The following is a 19,034-nucleotide window of genomic DNA, read 5'->3' on the forward strand; positions in this document are numbered from 1 at the left end:
ATGCAACAGCTGAGCTGTGTGGAGAACCTGGCCCTGGATAGGTATGCAAGGATGCTACCTGGCAGAACTGAGGCAACTGGTGATTTTACAAGGCTGGTGCTCCCCTGGGAAGCCACGCTGGTCTGACATGGAGGACTGGCCTTGCTACAGCATTTGTAAGCTTTCTCCTCTGCAAACATGTGCTGCAATGACAACCACAGCTTGGCACAGAGGTTATTCACCAGTATGAGCAAGAAAAATAAATGGCCAGCACATGACACCCATCTTCTCATCACTATATTTTAAGATTAAAACCAATAGGGGACGTGCAAATAAACCTCTAAAGAAAATTCATAAAGGACAGGAAATGAAATGTCACATTTTTCTTTATTAGAGACAACAGTCAGTACAACAGAATCCATTGAAATCTTCCAGAGCAGCTTAACCACGGATGGCTTTCTTCCAGGCACCCACAGAGATGACAAAGCTCCAAAGACAAATCGAAGAGAAAAAAACAAAGAAACACAAACATCTCCATCATAAATTAATGCCCTCGAATAACTTCTCTCACTACCACTAGATTGCAGTGAAAGAAGTCAAAAGCCATGCCTCTGAGAAGCACACTGCTCCTAGCAGTTGTGCTGCCTGCCAAAAGAGAAAGTGCCATCTGCAACTGGGATCAGCCCACAGGGACAAAGCGAGAAAAGAAAGGAGGAAAGATGCAGCCTCACTTACCTCAATTTTCCTTCCCTTCCTTCCCTTGTGCTGGGAATGGGATGTCAGCCACTGGTGCTGGCTGGCCCAGGGCAGCACAAACGGCTGTGCAGACAGGAGAGCAGGGAGCAGCATGCTATTCATGCTTTGCACTAGAAAATCTCAAAGCCTCTGCCTACAGGTCATGCCTTCCTCTCTCCACAAGGCTTCCTGTCTCTCCTCTCTAGCTGAAGAGCCATACAATAATGAAGGAGAGATGGAAAAGAGAATGATGGAAAGGAAACGGCTGCAGCTTTGTTGTCATTCCCCGGAACCTGTCTGCCACAGACAAGCACTCTTACCTCAGCATCCTTGCTGACTAGGGGGGCTCCTTCTTGAGCCAGGTCCCTCCTTCCCACAGGAAAGGCCAGAGTCACATCCTACAGGATTCTAGCCCTGGGCTGTAGCTATGGAGTGTGCAGACAGTGCCAGCTGTGCAGGAGCTCAGTGACTTTGAAGAGGACGGAAGCCAGGGGAAAAGATTTTCTACATCTGCAGCTCTGCATACCAGACACATATACTCCCGTCAGCCCCTGCTTTGAGGGCTTTCCCCAGCTCCTTGGATGGACGGTGATCCGACCACATGTACCACCACCACTTCTAGACATCAGTTTGGACTTCTATTTCTTAAAAACAGTGATCATCCTATAGAAATCAGTCCTGCAGCCCATGGGGATGGACAGAAGAGACAGAAGTAGCTCAAAATAGGCCAGAGAATGGGAAGATTGGAGACAGTGAGCAGTGGGATGAAGAAAACAATGCTGGTGCAAACAGCTTCCCTTAGCACAAGGAGAGGACAGAAATGGGCTCTTTGTGCCATTTGTAACCATCTCCAGATGTTTAAGTGGCCTCCATGTGCCAGAGGGGAATGGTTGCTGCCCTATATGCTCAGCAATGTCCTGCCTGTACACATGGTGGTGCGGGAGGGGATTTTCCTCCCCACACCTCAGTATTCAAGCTGGGCAGCAGGAATCTCTAGGAGTAAAAGGAATATCCAGGCAAACTAGCAAAGGAAGAGAGGAGAAAGCAGAGGTTGGTCCCAATCCAACCAGCTACCCCCACCCAAAGCAGAGGAGGAATTCCAGGCTGGACACACACAGAAATCACAGAGGATGAACCACTATGTGAAACAGACATTTATAACAGTCTGCAAAGTCTTTCCTCTGGCCACTCAGGCATCATCAATGAGCTTTTCACCATTTGCCTGTTCCTTCCCACTACCCTCTCTCTCACTTTCTCCTCCTTCTTCTTCTGCACCATCCGTGTATGTGTCCTTCTGCCCATAGCTGAGAGTAGTGCGGGCAAGGTCCACCTCAATGGGAAAGACATCCGCATCTCGGAGCACGGCATAGCAGTCATCGTAGTACTTGGACATGGTGGAGACAAAACGCTGGAGTTGGAACACGATGTCCTGCACTGTAGTGGTGACATGTTGGGAACAAGTCAGGTGTGTGAAAGCCCCCCTTCCCAGACAGAGAGAAGGCTGCGACCAAGCTTCCCTCACAGCATTAGATACAGTCTCCTAAACATTAACCCCTTTTGTCCCCTGAGGGCAGATGTCTCAGGCACAGCCACAAAAGAGTTCTTCAGTAAAGATTTTCGAGCTGAGATGAAGGAGAGGCATGAAGGCCAAAGCCATGTTTGCCTGATCTTTTCAGGGGGTGGCCATAGCAGTGATACTCACCATGTTTCTGGTCCAGGAGCTCTATTTTCTCTAGCACATCCTTTCTCATCTTGGCAAAGCGTGTGCGAGCCTCCTGCCGGCAGCGCAGGATAAGGCGGTATTCATAGTTCCCAGTGCTGACTCGGTAGAGGGGTTCACCCAGAGCCTGCCAAAAACACAGCACCATTTTAGAGACTCCCACAACAGTGCCTGTATCATAAAATCATAGAATGGTTTGGGTTGGAAGGGACTTTAGAGATCATCTAGTTCCAACCCCCCTGCCATGGGCAGAGACACCTTGCATGCAAAGTTTGTTGGCTGTTGTGGATTTACAGTGCTTTTGGGTTATTACAGCCCTCTCAGGATCACTGCAACTGCAGTCAGGAAGCATGAAACATGAGGAACATTGAGCCACATCAACAACTGGCAGTCAGTGGGGCCACTCTGAAGGCCAAATACACACCAGCCACAGTAAAGAAAAACATCACTACTACACAAAGCAAAAAGGACCAGCACATTTCAATTCAGCCTGGAAAAGTGGGATGGCTTCTTATCTGAACTATTAAGACAAGCACTGTGAACAAAAGAGTCTAAGAGCTGAGGAATATATTAATTTATATCAGTCAGACATAAAATTCTGCTCTCCTCCGCAAGCTTCCCCTGCTCAGTGCAGAGGAGTTGGACTAGATGATCTTTGAAGGCTCCTTCTACCCCAAACTATTCTATGATTCTATATGGATTGTGAACCCTGTGGTATCTACAAACATCCAGACACAACACTAGGAAACAGCAGGAAGGGTCCAATACATTGTCCTGCAAAATATTTTTGTGAGAAAGGGGTTAGGTCTGTCAGCAGAACAGCATTCTTCTCTTGCACCAGTAAACGTAACTACATAAAAATCCACGTTACAGACTATGGCTTGATAATGCATGCTGCATGCTTCAAAACCCAAAGAAGTTACTCTGCTGGGCAAAACTGGGCTTCTTTCCTTTCCATTTACAAGGAAAGACAGAATTAAATGTTATCTTGGGAAAGTTTCATTCCTTCATGGCACTGGGAACTAGGCATTCCAAACAATCATATCCCTGCTCTGAGATCAATACCTAGGATAAAACAAGATCGTACTTTAATGCAGGGTATCTGGATATAGCATCATACAATCACAGAATCATAGAAAGGTTAGGGTTGAACAACCTTAAGATCATCTAGTTCCAAACCCCCTTCATGCAGCAGATACCTTTAGCCATCTTAAACAGAGCTGTTAAGGATTACAGTCATAAGCCCCCAAATCCCGTATTGTTAAGAGAGATCATTTAAATAAATTTTCTTCAACTATAAATGCAGTATTCACATGCACTTTGCTGCAAAGAAGCTCAACCTCCATTTCTCTGAAACAAGTCCAGAATTAATTATAAGGTGTACACTACACACAAACAGAATCTGTGAAGATAACACCTTAATCCTTCTTACATACGCTGATATTGCTTAAACACTGAGATAGGCAACCACTGAGCAAACAAGCTGCAGAGAAGATGTCTGGTCCCTCCACTATTCCACAGCACTAGTGATTCATGACAGTGCTTCCCAGATAGCATTTAAGGATCTCCAGTTTCTAAAATGTTAAGAACAAATGTGTGTAATTCTTAGGATGCATTCACTAGTTCCATGCAAACAGGCACAGGAGCTATTTTACAATTACAGGGCAGTGTGTATAGGGAAGCTGCAGAAAGAGAGTATGCAGTTGTCACTGCCACAGTGGTGGTACTCACAATGCAGCTGTACTCCTCATCATCCATCTCTTTGACTTTCAGGCAGTAAGACTTCACAGAATGTAAAACAGAAGGAAATATTAAAAATTAGAAGTGATTTCATCATCACCCATAGCCATACAGTTGTACCATTTCAAGCCTTCCTTCAATGCTACAGCTAGGGGCACTGGGGAAAGCACAGTGGGATCAGAGTATATTAAACATCCCTAATGGAAAGAAAATCTCTTTGGAGAAAGATGAGAGAAAAGGGTGGGGGAGAAAGAAGGTGCTTAATATTTATATTACAGGAGCAAATATTTTAGATAAGTATACCCTAGTAAGAAGAGAGAAAAACCTGTGTTCATCTACTGTTTGGGAAAACACAATACCAGAAAAATATGAGGAGGGAATAAATAAGGAGGGAAAAAGGAAAAAAAAAAGATGAACTGTGGGAAGGACTGATGTGGGAAGAGATGCTGCCATATTCACTTGCCTTAGGGCTGCAGCTCCAAATACTTCTCTCAACTGGTAAGAGAAAATAGATTCCTACAGTTATAGAACAGATGCACTTAAAAACCCCATGCTTTTAGGGTGCAGAAAACAAGGGGCAAGTACAAGAGAAGAGAAAAAAATAAAAGGCATGCTCTAAATAAAAGCAATTATGCCTTGACAGTTACTTACTTTAGCTAATGAAAACCAGTCTAAAACTATCTGAAAAATGTAGGCTGGAGAGCTTTTTTGGGGAGTCCAAGAGGTCAGGCTATGATTCCACAAAACTTAATTTCGACCAGCATTTAAAAAGCAAGCAAATGGCTCACCAAATATTCAAACTTGACATCCAGGTATTTTTTGATAGTCAGCCTTGTGTCAGGAATGGCTTTATTCAGATACGTATTCAAGTCAGTAAGCATCTGCAAGGGAAATATCCTGGTGCTGAATGTATGACCAAAAAGCATGACTACATTTTATCAAGCACAACCTTCTAATCAGCACAGGTCATGAGACTGCCTCGAGTTAACTCTTTTTTGAACTAGAGCACATCTGAAAGAAAATGTTTGATCTTGACTCAGAACTATCACAGTTAGAGCATCCATTTCTGTCATGGGCAAGTAGTTCAAGTCCCAGAAATGCATGCCTCACTTCCAGCCTGAATTCACCTTCTTTCAACTCATCTTGTTTCAACTTGTTTCACCCTCCCTGATTCAAAGGCCCACTACCCAGTGCTGTCCATTCAATACGGCACTGAAAATGGTGCTCAAATCAACATCTAATCCTCTCTTTGCTAAAATAAGTAGACAGATCTCCTGGAGACTCTAAATTACATATACTATTTGAAGTCCTTAAGTTGTTCCTGGACTGTTTATCTAAACTCTTTTACATTTAGTGACATCTTTTAGGTATGGGTACCAATATCAGGGAAAGGGCTCTAGAGACTACACTGATCAAACAAACTATCCCATCATCCTCAAAAGGAGAGGAATATACTCATGTGCAAAAGTCAAAGGGACAAGATTGATATATTCACTACACTACCTCTTAGGTTCTTTATGAAGAGAGTTCCTTGAAGGAAAGCAAAGAGAGCTTTTCCCACAATATATGATCTTTAAGATCACACCTTCAAAGACAGGCTTCTGTCTTACTAGGTTCCCCTCTTCTCCAGATGCTGTACTCCTATAGTTAAATTCTTTACCGGCTTAATTGTTTTTAGAAGGTGAATCCCAAACTTCTCAATGTTGCGATGGGCATCAGCAAATTTCACAAAGGCTTCACTGGCAGCTGGTTGCGGCTCCCGCACACCAATGACAGAGAAAACATCTCCAAATGCTGGAAGAGGGTAATAAATAAAAACACATGACAGAAGAAGCTGACGCTGGAGAAGAATGTTGCCTCCTGAAGACCAGAGGTCTGCAAGGCATTATTTCCATGTCCCATGTGTAAGACCACCAATGCCAAGAAAGCAGCCCTTCCCAGCTCATTTCCACAACACTTAGTTTAATTTGAGCAAGTGAATCATACATCTAAGTACTGGCTAAAACTCCTGAAACTAAAGGCAAAGACTTCTGCTCCTTTCACTCGAGATTCTTTACCTCTGTGCGTCTGTGATAGTTCAAAGAAAGCCCTGAGAAGACTCTTGGTGTGCTCTGTCAAGCCTGTGATAGAAGCCAGAAAAAAGCATCTGAGTTATTTCACTGCAACATAATGGAGGCATCCTTCTCCCCCCTCTGGTGTCTGATGGAAGACGTAGTTTACCTTTGTACAACTCTGCAGTCCTCTCCAGCTCCTCTAACCTCTTCACTAGTCCATCTAATTCGAAACAAGAATCAGAAAATAGAACAGTCAAATGCATTGCACGGTTAAGACCTGATCAACTGGAAAAACAGTTTCATGCCTCTGGTTCAAATTTCCCTCACCATTTAATGCCTGGCTCCTGGCCCAGCACGGGAAGCTTTTAAAACAACTGCAAACTTATTTTACAGTGTGGGGTCACCACTTATTGGCAATCACTAAGTGGTTCCCCACTTTAAATTAATTGGACCCTAGCTAGCATAAATGGCCCCAGTGACAGGATATATCAGGATGGGCAGAGGCAATCACAACAGTAAGGCAAAACAGAAGGGCAGAATTACGAAGCAATCATGTGGACTACGCAAGTAACAATAAGGAGCAGGTAAGCACAAGAGAGTAAGTGTTTTCTTAGGAAAATGTCCTTCTGGACAATACTTACCATTGCAAAGTATGGCTCGGCTTAAGCCCAGGGCATCCGCTGTCCCTGAGCTCATGTTCTCTACCAGTCGGTGCTTTACCTTCTTCAATACTAAAGGCCAAAAGAGAGTTGCAAACCAGGATCAGGGTCATTTCTATGGGCATGAAAAGCTCACAAACATACTTCACTGGTTTCTCAGTCATTGAGTAAACTGAACTTAACTTACTATTGAGGTTGCAAACAAAAAAACCCAACCAACCCACCTACACAGAAACTAGATTTTCAATCCAGCTGTGTATAGCACATCTGCTATCTTGTCTATCTGTTCTGCTCTCACATAATATATACTCCAATCAATAAAGCTCCGGCACCTCTTCTGGAAGATTATTCCAGTCAATAACTTTACCATAAATCACCTATCATGATACTTGGAACTAAACTTTGCTTATGCTACTTGCTGGTTTACTTAACTGAAGTCAGGAGATAAGGCTGAAAGCAAGACAAACAGAATTTATGGATCAAAGTTATCCCCTTGTTTGCTTTTATCGTTTGGATCTCAGTTAAACCCTTTTGTCACCTCCTGATGGAATAAATTTCTGTCCCGGGTGGTTGGTTATACTATGCAAATTACTAGAGACAGTTACAACCTCTTCAGAATCAGATGACTTAGCTATATTTATTTAGAGGCAAACTTGCAGGGGTGCCAAGTGCCTGCAGCTCCCAGGAGTTCAGCTGAAGCATCTCTGGAAAATGATACATTTTCACCACACTTCTGTTTCCCCAGAAATCCATCTCACTCCTCACCATTTTCCTGAACCTTAAATTAGCACCTTAATCACCATAAAAATAAATGAAAGCAAAAAGGAGAGATACATTTCTTTTAGGAGAGCCAGAAAGGTGACCATATAAAGGAGACAAAAGTGTAGACTTAGTTCAAAACACACACTTTGTTTTAGAAATAAGCTTCTCTCCTCTCCTACAAAGTTTATGGTTGTACAACTCAGTGCAGACAGGTGTGTTTCATCACTGTCTCCCAAGGCGAGAAACTGCAACCAGTACTTTCTGACAGACAAATTTCTGTGAAAATCTAAATAGTCAGCATGACTTACAGGTGTTAAAAATAAATAAAATTATTACCTAGTTGAGTTTCAACATCCATGCTAAGCACAAAGAAACAAACCTCCTGCTACAAGTCACACCTCACCTTTCAAGACTATTCCAAGAAGCAAGGCAAGGATTTTTTTTCTAAACCTGTAATTCTCTTTGACAGCATCCACTTGAAAATGACTGATTTAAGAGGAAGAATGGAAGCAAAGTTTTACTCTGGTTTTATCTTGGACCAGTCTTTCACCCATCCATGTAATTGTAACACTATAAGGAGAAAGAAACCAGTCTTACCAATATCCAAAGACTTGCCCTGCTTTGGGTCTGCCTGAAGTTTGTTGTAGTGTATTGTCACTTCTCCCTGTAGAAAGAGCAAATCCCAAACTGCTGTGCTGGAAGCAAGCAGCAGTGGATTCCTTTACCAATGGACAATAAACTGTAAACTATGACCCAGAAGCTCCCTTGGCCCCCTCCTACCTCTCACCTTTACCATCTGTATCATCTTGGCCACCTCCACCTTGGTTTTCCCCTTGACGGACTTCCCATTCACTCCTGTGATTTCATCACCAGCTGCTACAGTGCCATCTAAGGCCGCAGGAGTGTTATCAAATACCTGGTGGAGAGGAGAAAGAGCACAGGTAGTCTGGAATCAAGAGGAAGGTGAATACAGGGCTAGTGAATAAAAACCCAGACAATTATATTCCTCCTATTTAACTCAGTTGTATTCTGTGCATGGTGAAGCTGCATTTTTTCCTCTTTTATAGTGAAGAGGCAGGCTGATAATATAGTTCCCTTGGGAAGTTCTTGCCTCCAAGACATACATTGTCAATCATACGATTTCTTCACGTTGAGAAAGTCACACTGTTCCCCTGTGAATTCTAACATGCTCTCCAAGAAGGATAATTTCAGAACTCTCTTACATACCCATTAGGTACTAGGGCAAGGAAATCTTATTCACTGGAAAGTGAGATGATGTCTCCCACTTTGAGGAAAACAAGTACTATGGGACTCTCCACGCTTTCCGTCTCTGAGATGGAAACTGTTTTACACAGATGGTTTATTCTTCCTCCCTGAGTGCCCACCTGGACAATGTAGAGACAGGGGCAGTACTGTGCTCCTCCCCCAATACTGATCCCAATCAGGTTCTGAGAGTCCTTCTTCAGGGTCACTGTCCCAGGTACAGTGGGAATCCCCCTGTAATGAGAGACAGGGAAATGAATAACTGAACATGGCAGGCAGAGCTGCATGTGTATGAAACACTTGCTGAGGGGGGTGGCTTGAGAAAGGACGCCTGTGGCACCGGAGCGGAGCCGGGGGAGATCAGCGTTCAGAAGCCTCACCACAGAGTGACAAGAGCCACTGAGGAGGGAGCCTCAAGTCCTCGACAGGACTTGCAAAGAGCTCAGCTACCGCGAGGAGGTGACTCACCGGGGGCAGAGACAGGAGGAGTGGCACCAACTGTGAGTGGTTAAAAATCTACCCAGGGAGCGCGGTGACCACGAGCGCAGCGAACAGAGCGGGCAAACAGAGCGGATCGAGTCAGTTTGCGTGGCAGTTCGCGTGGGCAGGCGAGCAGGATGGTGAGCACTCGCTGTATGACCAGGGCCCGGTCTGGGAGCTCTGCCCCGGCCGCCCCAGTGGTGGCCAGCGTAGGCACCCAGACAGAGCCGGTAAGTGGGGAGGTTGCGGTGCAGAGCTTGGAATGTAGAGAGTGCCTGCACTGGTCTTGTGAGGGAAAGGTGCAGAATGGGCAGGGCTGTGCTCGCTGCTCCCTGATGGAGGTCCTCCTCCAGCAGGTGGCTGAGCTATCGGATGCTGTCAGTAAGCTGCAAGATGGCAGGGAAGCTGAGAGGAAGCAGGACTGCTTGCTCCAGGCCCAAACAGCACAGGGGCATCAAGATTCCCCTCTAACTCATGGAGGAAAGAAGGAGGCTGTTGATCAGGGAAGCTGGGAGTTAGTAACAAAAAAAAAACAACCAAAGGAGGAACAGAGCAATTAAAAGCAAGGGGCTTCGTCCTAAATCTGCTGTACCCACCCAGAACCGCTTTGCCGTCCTGCAGGGGGCTGATGAGGAAATGCACTTGCATCAGAAACAGTCGGCTGGTGCACTGGTACAGAAGATCTGTACCTGGTGCTGCCAGGAAAAAGCGGTGGGTTGTAGTAGTAGGGGACTCTGCCTTGAAAGGGACAGAAGCGCTCATCTGTTGGCCTGACCCGGTCGCAAGGGAGGTGTGTTGCCTACCTGGGCACGGATCAGGGATGTTGCGGAGAGGCTGCCTGCTCTAGTAAGTCCCACGGACTATTACCCGCTTCTAGTGATACATGTGGGTGCTAGGGATATAGATAGTAGTAGCCTGAGGAGTATAAAGAAGGACTACAGAGCTCTGGGAGAGGTGGTCAGGGGTTCTGGAGCTCAGATAGTCTTTTTGACAATTCTCCAAGACACAGGGGAGCACCTTCCAAAGGCAAGGAGGATTGGACAGGTTAATAAATGGTTAAAAGGGTGGTGTCATAGTCAAGGGTTTGGGTGTCTTGGACATGGGGCCCACATTTGTAGGCCAGGCCTACTGGGGTCTGGTGGAACTGCTCTGATAAAGAAAGGGAAGAGTGGCTTTGCTGGGAGGCTTGCCAGACTTGTCAAGGATGCTTTAAACTAGTAGTGTTGGGGGAGGGGAGCATCATTCCATCCCAACGCACCCAGTCAGTTGCCAGCACCTATAATAAATACTCTGAGCAATGTAGTAATATTCTAGCCGCTCCAGCCACTGAGCTGGCTTCATTTGGAGCTCGGATCAGATGCCTCTATACAAATGCCCGTAGCGTGGGGAATAAACAAGAGGAATTAGAGATGTGGGCACATATACAAAGCTATAATAAGCATCACTGAAACATGGTGGGATGGCTCCTTTGACTGGAGTGTTGGAATGGAAGGTTACAGGCTTTTTAGAAAAGACAGGCCCAGTAGGAGGGGAGGGGGAGTTGCCCTTTATGTTAGGGATAGGCTGGAGAGTATGGAACTCTGTCTGGGGACAGGTGATCAGTTAACAGAAAGTCTGTGGGTCAGGGTTAAGGGGAAATTGGTGATGGGACACATTACTGTGGGGATATGTTACAGACCGCCTGATCAAGAGGAACCTGTGGATGAAGAACTCTACAGACAAATAGGAAAAGCCTCACACTCACAGGCCCTTGTTCTCATGGGGGACTTCAACCACCCTGACATCTGTTGGGGCGACGGTACGGCCCAGCACAAGCAATCCAGGAGGTTTCTCGATTGTGTGGAAGACAACTTCCTTCTGCAAGCAATAAAGGAGCTGACGAGGAGAGGTGCCCTGCTTGACCTCGTGCTCACCAACAGGGAAGGGCTCGTTGGAAATGTGACTCTCGAGGGAAGTCTTGGATGCAGTGATCATGAGATGGTCGAATTTGAGGTCCTCAGGACAGTGAGAAGAGCATGCAGTAAGCTCACTGCCCTGGACTTCAAGAGAGCAGACTTTGGCCTCTGCTTAGCAAGGTTCCATGGGATATAGCCCTAGAGGGCAAGGGGGCCCAAGACTCTTGGTTAACATTCAAGGATCACCTGCTACAAGCTCAGGATGTTGCATCCCGACTAGAAGGAAGTGCAGCAGGAAGGCCAGGAGACCTCCTTGGATGGATAAGGAACTGCTGAGAAAAATTCACAGGAAAAAAGAGGCTTATAAAAGGTGGAAACAAGGACAGGTGGCCTGGGATGAATACAGGGATGTTGTCAGGGTAGTTAGGGACCAAGTTAGGAAAGCTAAGGCCCAACTGGAGCTAAGCTTGGCAAGGGATGTTAAAGATAATAGGAAGGTATTTTATAGGTATGTAGCGGCTAAAAAGCAGACTAAGGACAATGTAGGCCCCCTCCGGAAACTTTCAGGAGAACTGGCTACACAGGACTTGGAGAAGGCTGAGGTTCTGAATGGCTTCTTTGACTCAGTCTTCACTGGCAAAGGCTCTGACCGCAGCACCCGAGTCTTGGAAGGCGGATGCAGGGACTGTGAAAACCTAGACCTTGGGCCCACTGTACATGAGGCTCTGGGTCGAGACCATCTTAAGAACCTGAATGCACACAAGTCCACGGGGCCTGATGAAATCCATCCGCGGGTCCTGAAGGAGCTGGCAAATGAAGTTGCAAAGCCACTGGCCATCATATTTGAAAAATCATGGCAGTCAGGTGAAGTTCCTGATGACTGGAAAAAGGGAAATATAACCCCCATTTTCAAGAAGGGGAAAATGGATGGCCTGGGGAACTACAGACCAGTGAGTCTCATCTCTGTGCCCGGCAAAGTCTGGGAGCAGATTCTCTTGGAAGGCATGCTAGGGCACATGAAAAAGAGAAATGTGCTTGGTGACAGCCAGCATGGCTTTACTAGGGGAAAATTCTGCCTGACCAATTTGGTGGCCTTCTATGACGGGGCTACGGAAACAATGGACAGGGGAGGAGCAGTTGATGTCATCTACCAGGACTTGTGCAAAGTGTTCGACACTGTCCCACTTGACATCCTTGTCTCTAAATTGGAGTGTCATCAATTTGATAGGTGGACCACTTGGTGGATAAAGAACTGGCTGGATGGTCGCACTCAAAGAGTTGTGGTCAACGGTTCAATGTCCGGCTGGAGACCAGTAACGAGTGGTGTCCCTCAGGGATCGGTGTTGGGACCGGTCTTGTTTAATATCATTGTCGGTGACATGGACAATGGAATTGAGTGCACCCTCAGCAAGTTTGCCGATGACACCAAGCTGTGTGGTTCTGTTGATACGCTGGAGGGAAGGAATGCCATTCAGAGGGACCTTGACACACTTGTGAGGTGGGCTGATGCCAACCTCACGAAGTTTAACCATGCCAAGTGTAAGGTCCTACACCTGGGTGGGAGCAATCCCAGGCACAGCTACAGGTTGGGCAAAAAGGAAATTCATGGTAGTCCTGCGGAGAAGGACTTGGGGGTGTTGGTCAATGAGAAAATGAACATGAGCCAGCTTCAGTGTGCTCTCACAGCCCAGAAAGCCAACCGTATCCTGGGCTGCATTAAAAGGAGTGACCAGCAGGTCGAAGGAGGTGATCTTGCCCCTCTACTCTACTCTTGTGAGACCTCACTTGGAGTATTGTGTGCAGTTCTGGTGTCCTCAACATAAAAAGGACATGGAACTGTTGGAACAAGTCCAGAGGAGGGCCACAAGGATGATCAGGGGACTGGAGCACCTCCCATATGAAGACAGGCTGAGAAAGTTGGGGCTGTTCAGCCTGGAGAAGAGAAGGCTGCGTGGAGACCTCATAGCAGCCTTCCAGTATCTGAAGGGGGCTTATAGGAATGACGGGGAGGGACTATTCATTAGGGACTGTAGTGATAGGACAAGGGGTAACGGGTTGAAACTTAAACAGCAGATGTTTAGACAGGATCTAAGGAAGAAATTCTTTACTGTTAGGGTGGTGAGGTACTGGAATGGGTTGCCCAGGGAGGCAGTGAATGCTCCATCCCTGGCAGTGTTCAAGACCAGGTTGGATGAAGCCTTGGGTGGCATGGTTTAGTGTGAGGTGTCCCTGCCCATGGCAGGGGGGTTGGAACTAGACGATCTTGAGGTCCTTTCCAATCCTAACTATTCTATGATTCTATGAAACAGCTCTGGTTGATACAAACTGAAAACTTTATCTCTGCCGTAAAGTCTATCAGCATGGGCCATAGTGCTGGAGTGAGAGGAAAGCTTGCACAGCAGGAATGAAACGCAAGACAAGTGCTACACATTAAATTCATTGCTGATCTCATCAAAACTTGCTCAGGGAATGCCAGTGGTGTTCTCTTTACAGACCTAAGAATTCCTGAGTTTTCATCCATTTCTTGCCTCATATCCTCCATTATAAACATTTTTTCCTCTGGCTAAGGTCACTAATTTCCAGATGATTTTCCTGCACTGCTTTGCAATCAGGAACGCGGAATAGTTACCCCAGAGCAACAGAACACGCTCAGCAGCACAGCAATGCCCATCCCCAGTCTCCAGGGGAAGCAAGAAATGGGGACTGAACAGCAAATCTGACTCTCCAGCACACAGCATTAGGAGCAGGTAAATTTATCCACTCCCATAAGGTCTTGGCTGCAAAGACTATTTATAGTGTTAACAAAGAACAGGGAAAGATAAGCAAAATACTCACAGCTTATCTTCCTCAATATCATAGTCCAAATCTGCAAACATTGTTTCGGTTAAGCAGACCCTCTTTGTCTGAAACTGCTTATTCCAAACTCTCTGGGAAGAAAGAACAGAATAAACCCCAGTAAACCAGTGACCTCAATAGAAAACTGCAGAGAATCAACCATCATCCTTGCCAGCGCCCTTCTTTGTTTTTCTTTTTTCCAGTGTCACACCATGACCTCTGTTCTTGTACCAAAGCTGAAAAACATGTCAAGTGTCTCTGATTCTCTGCTCTGAACGAGACAGGAGAACGTCCTCAAGTTTGAATGACAACTGGTTCAAAACCCACGTATGTGCCTTCCACACAGTGTTTCCAAAGCACAGCACAAAATGTGGTCCCTTCTTGAAGCTGCTTCTCCACATACTCTACCTGCACCACAACTGCTAAAGATATTTACAGTTTTATCCCCTTCATCATTACACATCTCCAGTTTATTCTTGATTTCATATCAAGTTATGAAGCCTATTTGCCATTCTACTTTTTGGCATTCTCCTCTTATCTCAGGAGACTACACAAGCTTTTCCCAAATTGTTTTCACAAAAAGCCTCACGTGTAAGTGGCTGTGCTTAAAACCCATCTGCCATCCCATTCAGATGGGTATGTCTGTGTGTCTTAGCGGCACCATTATGGAGACGTTTTCCTCATGGGCTTTTTGGTAGTGTGAGTGGGATGTTGGTGCCAACAAGCAATGGTGGATGGGGCTTGGAGCAACCTGGTCTAGTGTGAGGTGAACATACCCAGGGCAGGGGCTGGAACTGGATGAGCTTTAAAGTCCCTTCCAACCCAAACTATTCTATGACTCTATGACGCTATACTCTATACCCTCCCCCCAAGCCCCCATCTCATTTCCTATCTAATTTGGGCAGTAATTAGCAGACACGCTTTGCTTCCGCTCATCCTTCGGCAGCACCAAGCCCCGGTGCCGCTGCAGCGGCCCCCAAAGGCAGTTACCACCGCATCCAACCCCATCAGCCGCCAACGGGCGAGGGCTTCACCGACACCACCCCGCCACACCGCACCCCTCCTGCCAGCGGCCTCGCACCTCCCAGCGGGCCGGGCCGGCGGGCAGCAGCGGAGTCTCCCGGAGACCCGATACCTCAGCCCTCGGAGCCGGGGGGAGGGTACTCCCGGCACTGACGCTACCATTTAGGGAGTGTTTCCCCCACAGGGCCCGGTGTGGGGAAGAGGATCACCGACACCGCCGCCGGTACAATGGCGGGGCTCGGCCCTGAGGGGGGGCTTGTGATGGGCTGGGGTCCCCGTGCTCACCGGAAGTGGCCGCCCGGCGCACGGCCCCCGCCGCCACCTGCCGCCCGGCGCTGTCACCCCGCCGACACGTCACCGCCGGGGCCAGCCCGGAAGAGCCCGGTGTAACCCCACCCCCTGCGCTTGCGCCGCGTTGCCATGGAGACGAGACCCGCGGGGGCGGGGCCAGCCCTCTCCTGCCGCCATCTTGGGAGCGGCGAGGAATGGCGGTGGTGTCACTGTGGCGTGAGGGAAGGCGGTACGGGGAAGGGGACAAGGGAAGGAAGGGGCTGGCCTCTCCCCTGCCGACATCCCCCTCTGGTGCGGCTGGTTCAGGGAGATGCTCCTCGGAGGAAGTGTCCTCCGGGTATGTCTTGTGTCCCGTCGGGGCCACGACAGTGCAGAGAGGGAAGGCTGGGCACTATGGTGGAGCCGAGCCTGCAGCCGCCACCTCAGGTTTTGTGCTACGTCCAACTCCGCTTTAGGTTTCTGAGGTACTTACAGAATCACGGAATGGTTTGGGTTGGAAAGAACCTTAAGAGCATCCAGTTCCACCTCCAACCCCCCTCCCTGCCATGAGCATGGACAACTCACTAGACCATGACAACCTCTGTCCAGCCTGGCCTTGAACACTGTTAGGGATGGAGCATTCAGAACTTCCTTGGGCAACCCCTTCCAGTGCCTCACCACCCTCACAGTCAAGAACTTGTGTCAGTAGGTGGCAGAGGAGGAGCTGCAACGGTGGCAGCAGCTGAAAATGCAGATGGGAAGTGCTGACTTGAACAGGTTTTGTGGCACAGCATGAAACAGGAGTGCCATGGCTTGTCCTGCAGCTCTTATTAGGAGATCTTGGTGAGCTGTCAGCTGTTCAGTCACCAGGAGGGGCATACAAAGTGTGCCCACCTCAAGGAAAAGAGGTTCTGTTGCACTTGGTGCTTGGAAGAAAATGGAGCTGTTGCTTAGGGAAGGTGATGTACCCTGCACAAATATGCCCAATACCCATGGAAGGGAGCATTTATTCATAAAGACATTTGTGAATGTGAACACATCCCAGACTGATGATTCAGTTGACAGTGGGGACACAAAGAGCTTTGAAACTGGTTGGCACAATCGCCTCTACTGCTGGCATGCCAGTGATGACCTGTGGAAGCAATGAATTGGAAGCCAGTCAGCACAGCTGTATGCAAACCCCCTGTGCTGTGATGTGTATGGCAGGATCACCAAGCTTGTGTGTGGTTTTCTCCTTTGCAGTGTGTGTGATGGGGTTGTGGTTAGGTGTTCGGATGAATTGTATTTTCCATCAACACAGCACCATCACTGGGAGAATGCTTTGATTTCCCAGAAGAATGTGATCGCATGTTGCATTATGTATCATCTCTTGAGCTGCTGCTTCTGAGTGATTACCCAGCTGCCAAGTCTGGCTTACTGACATAGATATAAAAAAAAGGAAAAAAGAAAGAAAATTGTACTCTTTGAACTGAAAACTCCTTCGTGACCAGGAATAAGGACTGGAGATGACAATGACTTCACTTGCTGACTGAGAGGGTGGTTAGTGTTTGCAGCATGCAGTTCCGTGAACTGTATACATCAAAACACCGACTGAAGCTACCAACAGTGCTGGAGTACAAGGGCAAGAGCGTGTTGTTAATAACTGCTTTGAAGTGCTGGATCTAAGAGGTTATTTATTTATGAAGGGAAGCCAGATGAGAAATGCAGTCCTTCAGGTGGGTGCTCTCTGAAGAGACTGACATCCTGACCCTCGATGCTGACAGGGATTTTACATTGGTGAAGCATTAGAATTGATGATCCAGACCTTGAGCTCTGCATGCGAAGAGCTCACTGGGGCTCAACAGTGCAATGTCACTTGACTGTGATTGAGGGTGATACAGAGAAGACAGAGCCAGGCTCTTCCTGGGACTTTTGCACAGCAAAAGGCAAGCGGCAAGGGTTGCACGTTGCAGCATGAGATTCTGGTGCAATAGAAGGAATAAAACCATCACTCTGAGGGTGGGAAAGCACTGTTACAACAGCCCAGAGAAATGGGGGAATATCCATCCCTAGAGACAGTGAAAATTTAACTGGACAGATTCTATAATGCTATGGTCCTGCAACACCTGGAAACATTTTTCTGTGTAATTCTTGGATCTCTTTCAAATTGTTGGATCAAAACAACTGTCCATAACTTTCTTCTTAGAATACTTACTTTGGAATGCATTTTAAAAAATCTCTCCCCCTGTCCTCCTCAGAGGGTATAACTTTGCCATTGACAACTAGGGGTTAAGATATTTGTGATACAGTTACAGTGCGGCTCCCTCTGAAGTCCAGCCCCTGGCTAGCTGGACACTGCCAAACACTGCGGAAACCCTACAGAACCCTCCCCTAACTGACAGCTGATACAGACAAGAGCTGATAAAGCCAATGTCAAACGGCAGATCTTCAGCAGAGGCAGAAATCGAGCCTGCTGTTTGTCCCGTGCCAGGGCAGGATGCTCCATGTGCTGAGTTAGAGGGCCTGGGAGTCCCACACACAGTCCCTGTGCTGTCTCCTGCTTCGTGCCCACGAGCTTTGCAGGATCACCCCGAGGAGGTGACCACCAGCCCAGTGAGCTGGGCTTCATTTTTAAGGGGCAGCTCCACCGTGTGGACGCTGCTGAGAACTTCTGCTGCAGGAAGGGAGCCTGGATTCAGGTGGACAGGGTTTGCAACGGTGGGATATATCTCCTATTTTACTGCAAGGCGAGGAGGGAAGTTTTCACCATGTCTAGGAGAACACCTGCATAACATAAATCAGCTGGTTGTGCCCAAGGGGATTGCTTATGGCCTTCTGCATGGCTAGATAACATTAAAACAAGCCCCGGGACCTCATTGCTCCTGTGTCCACTTCTGCTACTAGAGCTGCAGGGGAGAACAGGCAGTGAATGAGCCTTTCCTGGCGGCTCCTGCCATTAGAGAGAAAGACAAGAGGCAGAACTGGCCTGAGATGATAAAAAACCCCTGCTGCTGACACTGACAAGGCCCAAATGTATAGGTTTGATGTGCCTTGCATTTGTGCTGCTCCATGTGTGTGTCCTTCAGTATCTTCCCTGAAGCATCAGCCTTTGTATGCATGTGCTGACCCTGCCTTTTCTATAAAGTTGCACTAGCATGTCCCAGATTGATTGGATTCTCTCTGTGTGAGATAGAGAATGAATCTCTGTGTGTGCCCTAAAGCCATGTCTGTCTCAACACTGGAAATCCAGCCAATCACCTCCTCCCAAAGGAAGAAATCACAAATTACTGATGAAAATGGTTATCTAAAATTCAAAAAAATAAGGCTAGCCAACCTGTAAAAAAAATAATAATCCCAGGAAGCTGTTAATTTTCACGAATAGGTCTGATTAATCATTGCATCAACAATTTGAAACACAGCTTTATCCTGGGCTCACTGCTTTCAGTCTACCAACACAGCTTGGATCAAGAGGGCTCAGTCTGCAAGTGCAGACACTTTTCCACTCCCAAAGAGACAACCCCTGCAAAGGCAGCCAAGGCCCTGCAAGTTTAACTGCCTTCTGCTTGTCTTTCATCACATGTAATAAGGAATCTGTGAGCAGATCACACGTTGCATGACTGGTTAGCTTCTTGGCACTCAG

The 19,034-nt window shown here is 47.2% G+C and overlaps 1 protein-coding gene across 1 annotated transcript; it reads right to left on the reverse strand.

Annotated features, from left to right (window-relative positions):
• Positions 1 to 347: 347 nt before the first annotated feature.
• Positions 348 to 15,490, reverse strand: PICK1 (protein interacting with PRKCA 1). The gene is made up of 13 exons (XM_034063182.1): positions 15,431 to 15,490; positions 14,123 to 14,214; positions 9,035 to 9,146; positions 8,437 to 8,565; positions 8,247 to 8,313; positions 6,870 to 6,959; positions 6,395 to 6,448; positions 6,232 to 6,294; positions 5,835 to 5,968; positions 4,963 to 5,055; positions 4,166 to 4,216; positions 2,417 to 2,561; positions 348 to 2,148 (listed from the first exon to the last, which is right to left on the reverse strand). Exons 2-13 carry the CDS (start codon positions 14,161 to 14,163, stop codon positions 1,904 to 1,906), a joined length of 1,224 nt encoding a protein of 407 aa, XP_033919073.1. The 5' UTR covers positions 14,164 to 14,214; positions 15,431 to 15,490; the 3' UTR covers positions 348 to 1,903.
• Between the last annotated feature and the right edge of the window lie 3,544 nt (positions 15,491 to 19,034).

The sequence above is a fragment of the Melopsittacus undulatus genome, chromosome 5 (assembly GCF_012275295.1).
Source record: "Melopsittacus undulatus isolate bMelUnd1 chromosome 5, bMelUnd1.mat.Z, whole genome shotgun sequence".
Lineage (NCBI taxonomy): Eukaryota > Metazoa > Chordata > Aves > Psittaciformes > Psittaculidae > Melopsittacus > Melopsittacus undulatus.